The 14,209-nt window shown below is 66.7% G+C and overlaps 1 protein-coding gene across 1 annotated transcript in view; it reads right to left on the bottom strand.

Moving 5' to 3' along the window:
* Positions 1-1,439: 1,439 nt before the first annotated feature.
* PLXNA1 (plexin A1) overlaps positions 1,440-14,209 on the bottom strand; it is a 44,975-nt gene continuing 32,205 nt past the window's right edge. Inside the window, exons 22-32 of the mRNA XM_060160963.1 lie at positions 12,836-13,092; positions 12,545-12,611; positions 9,164-9,310; positions 8,899-9,058; positions 8,217-8,320; positions 7,930-8,026; positions 7,442-7,632; positions 7,195-7,364; positions 5,805-6,017; positions 5,585-5,735; positions 1,440-4,602 (exon numbers count right to left, since the gene is read on the bottom strand). Coding sequence (XP_060016946.1) covers positions 4,507-4,602; positions 5,585-5,735; positions 5,805-6,017; positions 7,195-7,364; positions 7,442-7,632; positions 7,930-8,026; positions 8,217-8,320; positions 8,899-9,058; positions 9,164-9,310; positions 12,545-12,611; positions 12,836-13,092 — 1,653 coding nt within the window. The 3' untranslated portion in view covers positions 1,440-4,506. The remainder of the gene's footprint in view (positions 4,603-5,584; positions 5,736-5,804; positions 6,018-7,194; positions 7,365-7,441; positions 7,633-7,929; positions 8,027-8,216; positions 8,321-8,898; positions 9,059-9,163; positions 9,311-12,544; positions 12,612-12,835; positions 13,093-14,209) is intronic.

Raw genomic sequence — 14,209 nt, 5'->3', positions numbered from 1 at the left:
TAACAGCCGGGAGGAGCCCACGTGCACGGCAATCAGAAGGCGCCACCCGCCCTGCCGCGTGGCGCTCCCTGCATAATCACACTTGATCACCGTGAGTGCTGATTGCGCCCAGAGACGGCGCCTGCTCTCAGGCTGGTGGGGCTGGGGCCCTCGGCAGCCTAATGAGGGTAATTGAGGCAGGGCTGATTGTGCCGGAAAGCCGGAGGGGACAGAGCTGTGGGGACAGGCTGCGTCACACCCCAAACAGGTCCGTGTTTGCTAAATCTGTTTCCGATGCAATGTCATGCTGATTACACTGATTTCCTTAGTGATTGAGCCTGGTGCCGAGCTCACCGCCTGCAGCCCCGGCTGTCAGGATGGGCCCACTCTGGAGCAGGAGGTACTGACGATGATTTATGGCCCACTGTCAGAGCTCTTGGGTCGGAGATACTGCAGGAAGGCAGGCTGGAGTGCCGCTGGGCTTCTCTGGGGACCTCTCTCCTGTGAGGTGGTGGCCGGCTTCCAGTCCCGCGAGGCCACTCCCCACCATGCCCCTCAGCTTCCTGTCTGTCTGGGTCACTGTGAGGTCCACACAAGTTCACTGGCCACAAGAGTGGCTGAACCACGAGCGGGCCGTCAGCCTCATCACTGTAGCCGCCTGTGTCCGCCTGCAGATCAGGCACAAGCAAACGTGCAGGTCGCCCTTCGGGATCCATCACGCTCCTCCCGTCCACACCCGGGCCTGCCTCTCCCAGGTGTCACCTCTGATAGCCACGCCCCACCCCGGGCAGGAACGGCTGAGCCTACTGGGCCCTGGAGGAAACAGCCAGGGACAGACGGGGTGCTGCCCAGAGCCACACGCTGGGAGAGCCTGCACCGACACCTTCTCCGTCAGGGCAGGAAACCACCTACCAGAACCTTCATGGGACGGATCGATGGGCCTGTGCTGGGAGGGCCAGCACTGCCCAAACTGGGCCCCTCAGCTGCAAGGTTCTGAGTGGGGTGCTCCCAGCTGAGAAAATCTGGCATGCGCAGCTCCAACGCTGCTGCTCAGGGCGGGGACCCAGGCCAATGTCCAGGCTTCCCCAGGCCCTCTGGACTTTAACACGGTCTCCAGGGACCGACTGCTCTGAGCCGAGGCAGAACACCCAGGGGACCTGAGAACACCGTGTGGGCCCAGGTCAACAGGACCCCCTGGGGGGGCTCGGGCCCTGTGTTTTCAGTCTCAGCTGATGGTTCCCCGGTGGGCCGGGGGCCCGGAGCACAGGAGCTCTGTGATGCCAGGTCCTGGGGAGGCCCTGCTGCACTGGCCACGCCCCGAGGGCAGGAGTCCCGGCATCTCGGGCAATGCGGCCGCGGGTGGGGGGCGGCCGGGCTGTGCCCGCAGCTCTGCTGGCCGCGTGGCCCCAGCCCAGGACTCCCCCTCCCCCACCCGAGTAAGGAGAGCCCAGAGCCACGAGTTTTAGCAAAAATGTTTATTCTCTCCTTAATGTGTGTGTCTTTACAAGTACTAAATCTGAGACAGTAAACTAGGAAACGGCCGTGTATTTACACAGCCTGCGAGCCACGCCGCCCCCGGGAGAGGCAGCGGCAGAGGGGCCGCTCAGGCTGCCGAGCCATCGCTCTTCTTTTGGGTGAGGGTTTGCGGCGTCAAAGGACAGCTAATCGTGGGCTTCGTCTTAAAAATATCTCTCTCTCTCTAAATATATCTATTCTAGCTTGTGTAGCACCAACGGCGTGAGCCCTCAGCTCCAGCACTGGCGGCAGAGCCAGGCGGGGCTCGCTCAGCAAGGGCAAAGCGGGGAGGGCGGGGGGACCTCTCCCGTGGGCCTGGGGCCTGGGGCCTGGGGCCCGGGTCGGGGAGTGCGGGCAAGCTCGAGGTATATGGAGAGGCCAGGCTCCCGACCGAGGCCGAGCTGTCCCTGGCGCTCCTGAGACGCGTGTGAGCGAGGGCGGGAGGGGGCCCGGGGCGGCGGGCAGTAGCAGCAGTGTCGGGGCGGGCAGGCTTCCTGGCACACCGCCCCACACCACAGTCCAGAGCCCCGGCCCTGGGGCTGCAGAGGGGCCTTGGGGGCCACCCACCTGCACAGAGCAGCGCTCCCATGCCACACTCCAGCCACCCTCAGGCCAGAGCCGGAGCTCGGGGTCCGAGTGCCCGGCAGGAGGACGGGGATGTGACGGCAGGCGCCTGGGCCCAGTGCCGAAGGCGCCGTGGAGCCAGCAGGACCCTGGAGACGAGCCAGGAGGAGGACTTGGCCCGACTCCAGCCCCGGGAGAGGAAGGTGCGGCCGTGCTGCGGGGTGGGCTGCAGGCGTAGATCAGCGATCGGCTCGTGTGTAAACAGACGGCGCTAAAGTGCTTGCGCACGCACTCCATGAGGCCTCGCGCCCGCAGGGCCGGCTCCCCTCCTGCGTCACCACCGCCCAGCCCGCCGCCCGTGGGGCAAGCACGGGGCCGGGGAGGCCCGAGGAAGGGGGGCTGGGATTGGATTCTGGACGGCGGCGCAGCGGCCCAGGAGCCCCCTGACCCGAGCGGGGCTGGAAGAACGGGGGCTTCGATCAGAAGCAGCTTCAGGGAAGACTCGGGGGGAGCGAGACCCGCACCCGGACAGAACCCGGCCCCGGCCAGCGCCCGCCCGGCCTGAGCTCCCGCTGGACACCCGCCACGCGGGGGGCCCGAGCCCTGCTCAGTGCCCACGGGGCCCAGGGACCCCTGCACCCCGGTTCCAGGAGCTTCCTGAGTCAGGAGGGGGCGGATTTCACCCCTCCTCCCGCGAGGGAGCAGCTCCTCAGCTGACGGAGGTGTGCGGTCTGGCTCACGCTGCTTGGGGGGGTACCCAAGACGGGCGGCCGGGGGCGTGGGGCCGGCCACAGCTAGCTGTCCCTTAAAGTCCGCGGGAATCTGTAGTACCGTCGAAAAAGTGAATTGAAAAGGGGACAGGCCACTGCCTTCACAAGTGACTGATTAATTAAAAAACATGAAAAAAGGGCCTAACCACCTCTAGTATTCAACACTTGCAGTTTTAAAAAGATCAAGTCAGACTAAACGCTAGCACAGTCATGCAGGAATCCACGGCCCGCGTCCGGGAAGCTCTCGGCCCGAGAAGTCCTCTCCTTCTCACGTCAAAACGAAAACAGGACGACCCGCAGGTCGAGGGCGGAGGCCTCGGGGGTGCTGCAGCGGGGAAGCTCTGGCCACGTTCTCCACGACCATTTGGTATCGCTTTCCCGCTACCTTAATTCTCTTATTCTAAAGTGTAAAATTTCTCCTCCTCCAGGTAACTATACAGGACCCCACTGGGGCTGGAGACAGGCTAGAACCACATATATATGTATATATATATATGGATATATATGTACAGATTTTTTAATTAAAAACGTGCTGTTTTGCTCGCTGAGAGCAGGACGGGCAGACCGGCTCTGCAGGCCCCCCGGTCACTGCGTCCTGCTCCCGGCCAGGCCAGGGGGTGTGGTCCGAGGCCCCCGTGGCCCCGCTGCCCAAGCAGAGCACAGCAGGACCCCCTTGCTCCCCCAAAAGACGAGCAACAGCCCCCAGATATCCCTCCACTCCGAGGGACCAGCATGCTGCTGAGGGGCCAGACTGACGCCGCTGGGAGGCGGGTGGGGGCCGGGGAGGGGGGAGGAGGGTGCTCGGGGCTGCTCCCGGGACCTCCACAGCCAAGAGCTCAGCCCGGGACGGGGGCGGGCGCGGTGGGGGGAATAAATAAGGGGAACGTGCACGCATGACCCGGAGCCCCAGGCCCCAGCGGCTCCCAGAGGAACAGCCCTGAGGACGGAACGGGATCCGAGTCCTTCTGGAAGTCACTTGGGCCCCGCGTGGAGCCGTCCTGCAGCCCCTCCATGGGAGGGAGCCGGGGGCCTCTCTCTGGGCGAGGTCGACGTGGCGCTCTGGCCTCGGCCGCGGAGAGCACGCGGTGAATCGGAGGATGGTGGCGGCGGTGCACTGGTGCGTGTGGTGTTGCCGGAACGTGGCAGGTGGGTGGTGACGTCTGGACCGACTTCAGCTCGCTGTGGCTGGGCCCTGGGCATTCAGCCTCCCCGCCCGGCCGCCAGCCACGCCCCAGCCCTCAGACTCTGCCTAGGGAGCCGGGCACAGCTGACCCCCTCCCAGCCCCTGGGCCTGGCCCTCCTGGCCTCGGCAGCCCAACCACTCCCTACAGGAGAACTCCTGCCTCACCCCCGGGGCCTCAGCAGCAGTCACCCACTGTCCTGAGAAGGCCCCCGGCCACACCTGGGCTCCCCAGCCCCACGGCGAGCAGCTCTGGGCGTGGAAGGTGCTGCAGGGCACTGTCTCACCAACACCAATTAAGAACCGGGACCCCCGCAGGCGGGAAGGGGACGGGGGCGGCGAGGGGGGCCAGGACTGCACACCCGGCCCCCAGCGCAGGGCACCTGGTACGGTTGGGGCGAGGCTGCCTCCGTGGACCTCCCAGCTCCGGCTGCTGCACAGGGCCGCCCCCGAGGGCCCTCTCACTCTCCTGCTGGCCAGGCAGTCACGGCCGATGGCTCAGCTGCTCAGGGCCATGGTGTCCACCACCTGCTCCAACTTGCTCCGGAGCCGCTGCCGCCGTGCCTGCTCGTCCTTCTCCAGGGCCGTCAGGATCTGTGGAGGTGGGAGGCGGGCATCAGGCCTGTCCGGGGCTCGGGGTAGCACACAGCGGCTGTGTCCAGAGTGGGCTCCAGGCTGAGGCCACTTTGTCCCACCCACTCTCAGCTGAGGGACCTGGGCCTGGAGCCGGGACCCCCAGACCCCGCGACCCCGGGGTCTCCAGCCGCCCCTCATCCCCCAAAACCACCCGAACAGGGCTCGGGTCCCTGCCAGCCCTCCAGGCCCCCGAGCCCCAGGGCCTGCCCCCTGCACCCGCGGGTCCTGCTGGGCTCTGTGCTCACACCCCGGTCTCCCGCGGCGGCCAGTCAGCCCCCAGCACGTGGCCGTGCTGCCGTCTCCCTCCACAGCCCCATCGCCCCGCGTCTCTGCACCCCTCATAGCACAGCCCCTCGGGAAGCACCGCAGCCCGCACCCCCATCCTCTGACCTGCCGCCAGGTCCCCTGCGCTCACCGCCCCATCCTCTCAAACCCACTCAAAACTTGGAGCTGGCACCTGAGCCCTCCAGCTCCTGACGTGGTCCCTGCAGCCGGGCAGCCCGGCCACAGCCCCTGCTCCCCCGCTCCCCGCACCTGGCAGTCAGGCTCCGTCTCTGAACCCCAAAGGCCGTCTCCCTCGGGAGCAGCCCAAGACCCTACAGCCTGCACACCGGCGACGGCCCCGCCTCCCCCTCCCCCTCCTCCCAGGACATTCTGATTCAGCCTCGCAGGGCCTCTGCCGTTCAGCATCCGGCCTGCTCTGGCCTCAGGGCCTGGGCTCTGGCCAGGCCCGCCCTGCCCCTCCGGCCCTGCGCTCCGTCCATCCAGTGCAGCCCACGAGTCAGTCGCCCGTCCTGACGTCTCAGGGAGGCCCGGCTCCAGAAGCAGATCGGGTGCCGTGGGTCGAGGATGGCCCGTGCCCTGCCCTGGAGACGCGCCCAGACCCATCAGGCAGCCCGGGCCGGGGCGGGAGCACGCTCGGTGAGGCTGGCGAGCTTACCTCGTCCTTGTACTTGCTGATGTAGGAGTAGATCTCGTGCAGGGCACTCATGCTGTTGAACTGGCTCAGGTGCAGCCGCGACTGTTCAGCCAGGTACGCGCTCATGTCCTGGTCGCTGATGGCGGGCATCTTGGCGATGTCCGCGTAGTACCTGCGGTGGGCGGGCGCATGAGCTGGGTCCCGGCCCCTCCCCCGCCCAGCCCCGGGCCCACGCCCCCACCTCTCCACCCAGCTCTTGTAGTTGGGGATGTCCTTGGCATAGAGCAGCTTGTTGGAGGGCGAGTCCTTGCCCAGCTTGTGCTCGGACGTCGAGCAGGAGTCCATGAAGGTCTGGGCCACCACCGACAGGCAGGCGTCCGTGATGCTGCTCTTGTGGATGTCGAAGACGAACTGCGGGTTCTTGATCACGTTCACCCAGAAGCGCAGGGGCAGGCTGCGGGCAGGCGGGCGCACGGTCGGACGGGCCTCGGCGGCTGACCTGTGGCCTCACCGTCCTCCCGGCTCTGGCCTTCACGGTGACCGTGGATTTCCATGCAGCCGGGGAGACAGGCCCAGAGAGCTGGGCCGTGAGCGAGGGCTGCTCCTGCTGGCCAGCCCCTCCCCACGGGCCCAGGGGAGGGTGTGCACACCCACAGGCTCTCTCGCCCTTGGGCACCCACTGTGCCCGGCGGCAGTCCTCCAGGCCTGAGTGCCTGCTCACGGCTGGGCCGGCTCCCCTCGAGTCTTGGTGACAAGACCGGGAAGGGGGCCAGCAGACGCAGCCCCACTACAGCTGACCCCGACCCAGAAGGCCACCTCTACGACCACCCTCAGCTGGGCCAGCAAGAGCCTCTGGCCACGTGTCGCTGTTTAAACTTAAATAAAGTTAAAGATTCAGGGGCTCGGCTGCACCGGTTACGTCAGATACCCCTGGTCACACGTGGCCACGTGCGTGGCACAGACCTAGAACTTTCTATCACCCCAGAAAGGTCCCCTGGACAGTGCTGACCTACACTGCCTCCCCTTGGTGCCCGGTGGACCCCCTCAAGGGCCGCGGGCAGCGCAGGTGGAGCTGCAGGCCCAGGGTGGGTTTGCTTGGAGAGGACCTGGGCTGCATCCCAGGCTGGGGGGGCAGCAGTGCACAGGGAGGAGTCGGGTCACGGGGAGGAAGAGGCCAGAGGCACAACGCTTGTGAGGACCAGGCAGGCCCTGCCAGGGACCCGGGCAGCTCTGGAGGCAAAAGCCAGACCGGCAGCGAGGGGGCGACGGGACTGAGAGCCCCAGGAGTGTTTGCTGTCACTGTCACCCTCGTCGCTGTAGCCAGCATAGGACGGGCCTGTCCCACTGAGCCCGTTTCTCACGCAGAAGCCTACATACCTGCACGCAGCCGCGCACGCCCAGAGACACGCACAGATACACCTGTGCACACACACCCGCCCCACCCACATCCGGTCCCACAGGTGGGTCAGCGGATGCCCCCGATGGCTGAGTCAGAGAGGCCCAGACGGGGAGGGACCAGCCCCCTGGCACTGCAGCCCCCAGCTGAGCCGGGCTGCCCCCAGGTCCCAGGCTTCCTGCTCCACCAGGGACCTCGGCCCCGCCCCCGCCCCGCCCCCACCCCAGGCCGGTACCAGTTGCTCTTCCAGGTGTGGCGCACGTCCGCGTCGTGGATCTGGTGCTGGTCGGCCTGCTCGTCCAGGAAGTCGAACATGTACTTGATGGCCAGCGGCAGGGCCGAGCCCCGGTGCGCCGTGCTGAAGATGGTCTCGAAGAGGTCATCCACGAACTTCTGCAGCGTGCCCTGTGGGGGGGCGGCGCACAGCTCCAGCGGCTGCCCCGGCCCCGTGTGGCCCGCCCGGGCCCCCCCCCTCCGCCCACCTTGGTGGCCAGCAGCCGCGTCAGGTAGATCTCGGAAACCATCTTGCTGCCCCGGTCGCCCTCTCGCTGGTCCAGGTGGTCGTGGTTCTTGACCAGGTGCCACAGCTTGGTGCCGCTCTCCAGGTCGGGCGTGATCATGGGCGTGCGCGAGCGCAGGCTGTCGGGGCTGCTGGCGGTGCGCAGCATGCTCTCTGCGGGCACCGTGCCGTCAGCTGCTGCGTCCCGCCCCCCCCCCCCGCCTGGCACCAGGTTGCTGGGCAGGCGGCTCCCCTGTGTGAGCCTCAGCTCCCCCCTGACAGCTGGGGTCGTCCGCCCCCACCTCCCTGGGTTTCTAGGGACGGTGCTGCCCGGGGAAAGGCCGAGGGTCCCCGGGACAGGCTGTAACCAAGCCGTCCCAGGCTGCCGCAGCGGCGCCCAGAGCGGCATTCTGTCCAGGTCGGTGGTCTGCCCGTTGCCCCCGCCGGCCCTCTGCCCCTGCCGGCGCTCACCATATCTGCTGAGGGACTTGGTGAAGGTGGACGAGTTGGAGATATTGTAGGCAGACGTCTGCTTGGGCACCAGGGCCACCGAGGACCCATCCGTCACCTACGGGCAGGGGGCCGGGTGATGTATGACCCACCACCCGCGGCTGGCCTCTCACCTGGGCCTCAGCCTGCCCCCCAACCCTGGGCGACCCCCACGTGTGACCATGCCCTCTCCTCCTGGAGCGTGGCCCCCAGCCCTGCGCCCCATCGTGGAGAGAGGGGCCCGAGCCGGGGCCGCAGGTGGGGGTCACCTGGTAGTGCGCCAGCGTGTTCAGCCTCTTCCAGTCGTTATCGATCTTGGTGGTGACGTCCTCATCCTGCAGGATGATGCGGGCCATGCGGCCCTGACGCCACTCTGCGGGGGAGGGGAACGCTGGAGCGCTGCCCTGCTCCTTGCGCCCTCCATCAGGACAGGCCCGGGGGCAGGGTCCCAGGGGCCCTGAGTGAAGGCTGGGCAGCAGAGGGACAGGCCCAGCCCAGAGCAGAAGCCCCGCACCCCTGCTGCTGCCCAGCCCCTCTGGCAGCCCCCCACCCGCCCAACCCTGGGCAGCCCAGCCTCCCGGAGCTCCTAGCCTGGCACTCAAGGCCTCCCTCCATCGCGGCCCCAGCCTCACCCACCAAGGGACCAGCCCGGTCCAGCCCGGCTCTGCTCCCCAGGCCCTTCCCACTTAGCAGGTGCCCCTGCCCACACGCCGCTCGTGAGCCATCTTGAGAGCCCCCACCCAGCTCCAAGGGCCCACCTGCTTCCTAGAGCACACGGGGACCCCACCCCTGCCCCCACCAGCAGGGGCGCAGCCCTCGCAGTGCCACCCTGCTTCTACCACCCCGGGGAGCAGCCTATAGACCCAGCCTGGGTCACACACCCCTTCCCTCCAACCCTCCGGGCCAGCGCCCAGTGCTTGGACGACGCGACAGAGCCCCTGCCGGGCTCACCCAGGTCCATGTCCCCGGCCTTGGGCCGCTGGGAATAGGGCACGCCCTTGTACACGGCGTCCAGCAGCTTCTCCTTGACCTGCGTCACCGTGTCGCAGTTCAGACCCTTCACCGGCACCTCGGGCGCGTTCTCATTCTCGGGGTTCACGCAGTTCAGGGTCTGCAGGTGGGAGCGCAGGGCGTCAGCCCCCTCCCCCTCCCCGGCGGGTGGGCGGCGCTCACCAGTCAGCCCCCTCCCCCTCCCTGGCGGGTGGGCAGCGCTCACCAGCGTCTTGTAGTCGATCTGCTGGCGGATGAGCTTGTCCTCGCTCAGGGAGTAGCGCGCCTCGCCCGTGATGGCGTCGATGGGGCCCTTCTCCATCTGCTGCTTGATGGCGCAGAACAGCAGGAAGAGCGGCTCCCCGGCGCACTCCTGTGGGCGGGCGGGCGGCGTCAGGCTCCGCCCCAGCCGCTGCCCCGGCCCCCCCCCCCCCCCCGCGGAGACGGGCATGAAAATCCCGGAAAACGACCTCAGCAAAGGGGCCAAGCGGGGAGGACCAAGGCCAGTCAACCCCGGCTGAAGCCTCGCCCGGTTCAGGCCTCGGCAGGACCACGGCCCCGGCGCCACTCTGCCCAAAGCAGCCAGTGTTGCATGTGGTTGAGGCGCAGGCTCCGGCGCCGCCCCCTCGGCCCAGGGGACTACAACAGGTGTGACCATCATCTATCAGATGGGGGGGGCCCCCTCAGCTAGGACTCGCCTGCAGGAGAGGGCCGCCCCTCCCTCCAGAGCACGTGGCCGACGCACTCAGGTGCAAACGCACCAACCCAGGGCAGGAGGCTGGCAGGGCGGCTGTCCGGGCACTCGGGGAAGGTCTGCGCTGCCCATCTCTGACCGCGTGCCACCTCCTGCCCCCACTGCAGCCACTGGGCGTGTCCCCACCTCAGGGCCTTTGCACCTGCTCCCCCTACAACCAGAACTGTCCCCCTCAGGTCTTCACTGCCCCTTCCAGACCCCACCCGACATCCCTTTGTCAGAAAGGCTCTCCCGGGCCCTGGGCCGAGCCCGCTGGCCCTCACTGCCATCACACAGAGCCAGCCCTCTTCGATGGTCTTGTTTGCTTCCCTGCCATTTCCCCTCTGGAGTGGAAGCTGCCTGCCGCAGCCCAGGGCGTGCCTGGCCCCTCCCGCTACATCCCCAGTGCCCAGCACGGAGCGGGCGCGTGGGGGGCTCTACGGACGCTGATGGACAACAAACACCGTTAACGAACAGCTGCGGAAGGAGGGCTCCCGTCCCGCCCCTGCCAGAGGGCTGCCCCGACTGCAGTGACCAAGCTGCTGCGTGCCCTGCACAGCTGAGTCCCCACCTCAGCCGGACACAGGCCCCTCGCGTCTCGGCCCCCCCAACGCAGCTGGGAGCGAGTGTGGCCCTAGCAGGCAGCTGCCGGCCTGCTCCCTGGCCCACCAAGAGTGGCTCTGCCCGGAACCAGATGCTCCAGGCAGCTCGTTAGCATCTGCGGTGATTAAAGAGACAGCTGCCAGGGAGTGGCAGTGAGCGCAGGTCATCCGGAGACCCTCCAGCCACACGCCCATCTCTGAAATCGTTTCATCTGCAAACTTGGCTGCATTACATCAGCTAGGACAGAGGCCCAGCCGTTAACAGCTGCCTCTCCCTGCAGACGCCACGAGACTTACTCCTCTCAGAAGAAAAGGGGCACCTCAGGAGGTCAGAGGGTGAGGTTACACAGCAAATCACGAGAAGCCAGGATTCGAACCCAGACAATCTACCGCTAAAGCAGCTGGTCCTTAAAAGCCAAGCGTCCTTACAGAACATGCAGGCTGAGCAGGGTGTTCACTCCCAGCCTGGCTGGCAGGCTCTGACCCACTCCCACAGGCCCGCCCAGATGCCGGGAAGCAGGAACCAAGGAGCAGAAAGGCTCTGAGACTGGGAAGGCCCAGAACCCAGCCCTTCCCTGCTGGGCCCACTTCCTGCCCAGGGAGGAGGGCGACCTCGGTGACTCTCAGGCCCAGCCGGAAGAGATGTGCAGAGACTGCCAGTGAGTCTCCAAGTGAAAAGGTGACACGAGGACAGGCTGTTCGATAAATGTTAGAACAAGCCCTTCTCCAATCGGGAAAGAAAATCGAGTGAGATCCCTGCCTCACACCATGTACTAACAGAAAACATTCCTCGGCGTGACACGAGAGCTGTAAACGACAGAAAAGTTCAACATTCTCTTGGGACTTCCCTGGCGGTCCAGTGGTTAAGACTTCACCTTCCAGTGCAGGGGGTGCGGGTTCGATCCCTGGTCGGGGAGCTAAGATCCCACATGCCCCAAGGCCAAAAAAGCAAAACATAAAACAGAAACAATTCTATAACAAATTCAACAATGACTTAAAAAAAATTCTCGTAAAAAAATTTCTTTTAAACTTCTTTTTTCAAAGAAAGCGGGCCTCCTCTGAACCCCCTCCTCCAGGTTCCCAGAGACGACTTAATGAGCACGTGACCAAGTCACGCGGTCTGCAAACAGGTGTGCTTTACAGGAAAGGCACAGCTCTGTTACTGCCACCTGTCCTACACGACAACAACGTCGTCGTACTCTGGGCATCACAGGGCCACCACCCACCGGGCGAGCCCCACCCAGCCCAACCCCCTCCCCTCTGGACCTCGCGCCCACCTCAGGGCCTTTGGTCCCCATCTGGCTACCTCCTGCCCCTCCTCATGCTCACATCTCACCACCCCATCCACGCTTTCACGCCCCTGTGGACACCCCGCCCCTTTCGCCATCTGCGTCCCTCAGCCCAGCCAGGACTCTGTCCTGAGCACTCTGCGCCGCAGCAGCTGGGCTCAGCATATCCTCCCTGGAGGATGGAAAGCCCCACCGCCATCCCCACCTCGGGCACTGCAGCGAGCGGAGCCTGCAGAGCCACACGGAGAGCAGACCCAGGCCGCCTGCGTCACGAGGCTCCACGGCCCGCTCCCTCACCCACCGTGGAGCGCTAACCAGGGGCCACCATGCGAGCACCGGGCCCGGCTGCCAAGCCTTCGGGTTTTTCAAGGGAAGCCAGACAGACATCTGGGTCTGATGACCTCCCAGTTCTAAAATGCAGGCGACCCAGCTAGCTGCTCACGGCCCTGACAAAGTCCACCTGGACCCACGTCTAGCCGGCCTGCAGGCTGTACCCGTTCCAAGAACAGCCTGGCTCCCCAGGGTCTGTCTTGGGGTAGGGGCTCTCCCAGCCCGAGAGGGAACTGTCTGGGCAACAACAGCGGAAGCCCAGGCAGCTGCCCGCCTCCTCACAGCAGGGCCAACAGGACCCGCCGCCCCCGGGCGCCTCCTCAGGCTGGCCCACACACATGCCCCTGCCCGGGAGCTCCCTCCGACCTCAGGTCTGGGCCACGGGCACTGCGTGAGCCCCACCGGAGCCTGGACGCACGCCCCAGCTCAGTCACGTGCAGCTGCGGGACCCACGTCGGACCCCGGCATCCACTTCTGCCCCGGCGGCTGAGTGAGGACAGGACGGCCTCCAGGAGGGGCAGGGAAGAAGCGAAGGGACAGCCGCAAGCCGGGGGGGTCCTGCCGAGGCCCTGGCCCCTTGGGGTCTCGGCTGAGAGCCCACCAGTCACCCCTGGCCTCCCACCCCCACCTGGGGCCCCCCGCGGCCCACCCACCTTGAGGAATTTGTACAGAAGGAAGGTGAACCAGTTGGTCAGCATCTTCTCTGCCACCGACTCAGTCCTGGGAACAGAACACATGCAGGGGCGACCTCAGTCCTACCGCCAGGCCACCCCACCCTCCCTGGGGCCAAAGGTCAGGCCTCGGCCTCAGAGCAGGTGTCGCCTTGCGCCGAGGGGTCCCAGACGAGGCAAGCCCCGGAGTGGGTCCCCGGAACTGCAGTGGCGGCGCCTGGGCTGCGCTGGTGGGCGCGCTGCCGCGGGGGCAGGCACAGGGCGCCGACTCACCGCCGCAGCAACAACTTCGGGTGGTTCTTGCTTTCCAGGTTCTTCTCGATGAGGTCGGACAGCAGCTGCTTGAGCACGCCCGTGGCGTACTCCATCTCGCCCTGCAGGGCCGTCATGACGAGCGAGGCCACGTTGCCGCGGTCCCGCATGGAGAAGCTGCGCTGGGCCTCCAGCGTACGGATGAAGGTCAGCAGGAAGTGCTTCTTGGTCAGCAGCTGCCCGAACAGGGTCAGAGACTTCTCCACGTTAGCCTGCACCTGGGGGGCCGCGGGCCTGCTCAGACCTCAGAGAGCACCGGCCCCTGCTGGCCGAGGGCCCGTCTAGGCCCCGGTACAAAGGGCGGGTCCCTGAGCTGCAACTGTCCTAGCAGAATGGACGGGGCCTGGCAGCTGCGTGAGAAGCCACAGCAGGCAGAGGCCCGGGGCACAGCAGCGTGCGGGGGCAGAACGGAGGCCTGCTCCAGCCACCCTCTGTGTGGCCCAGCTCGTCCACCGGGCACCAGGAGTGCCCGACAGTCCCTCCCAGCCGGCACCAATGCAGAAACCACCCTCCCCCTTCACAGAGGACACTCAAGTCCAGAGAGGGGAGCAGCGCGTTGCAGCCACACAGCATAGAGGTGGGAAAGGGCCGATGGAATGCCAGGCACGGCTGGTTCCAGGTCCCTGCTCACTCTTATCTGCCCCGAGGCTTGTCATAGCATGACACGAGGCGCCCAGCCCAGGCAAGACAGGTGACAGGTACCAGAGAGGACACACAGTCACAGCTAAGAGAACCGTCAGACCGGCCCGGCAGACGGCAACGCCGGGAGGGACACCTGATGGCGGATGGGGAACCCCCAGCACGGCAGACACCCCAGCAGACAAGCAGGCAGTGAGCAGCCCAGGGCGTCCTGGGCCCGAGCCAGTGCGACAGGAAGGCCCGCCGAGGTGCAGCTCGAGAGGGAATGTCCCACCAACACAGCCACGTGAGGGGGCTGGCTCCCCAACATCCGCGGGGTGCAGGACGCGACACACACGCCCCCCACAGAGCGCAACAGAGCAGGCTCGCTGAGCCCCTAGCCGTTCCGAGCTGGGGGCCCTGGGCGTCTGGCCGCTACTGGGCAGCCCAGGAGGACGTGGGTGCCAGGCGGCTTCCCCTCGGCAGGCTCGGGGGCCGCGTCGGCCGCACAGAGCCCAGCTGAGCGCCCGCACCTCCCGACACTCATGGCAGCAGCCCCCCTGGCCCAGTGAAGCTTGGCACCCAGGCCCACCCAGGAGTCAGGCCGGACGAGCTGCAGGTGGTACACAGTAGGCTAGGGGCCCAACGAAACAGAGCTGGGCCCTGGGGAGCCCAGGCTAAGGGTGGTTTGCTGGGGTGAGGCCCCCCACACCCGGC

Source organism: Lagenorhynchus albirostris, chromosome 10, assembly GCF_949774975.1.
Source record: "Lagenorhynchus albirostris chromosome 10, mLagAlb1.1, whole genome shotgun sequence".
In the NCBI taxonomy this organism is placed as follows: Eukaryota; Metazoa; Chordata; class Mammalia; order Artiodactyla; family Delphinidae; genus Lagenorhynchus; species Lagenorhynchus albirostris.
This window is presented reverse-complemented; position numbering and strand designations above follow the sequence as displayed.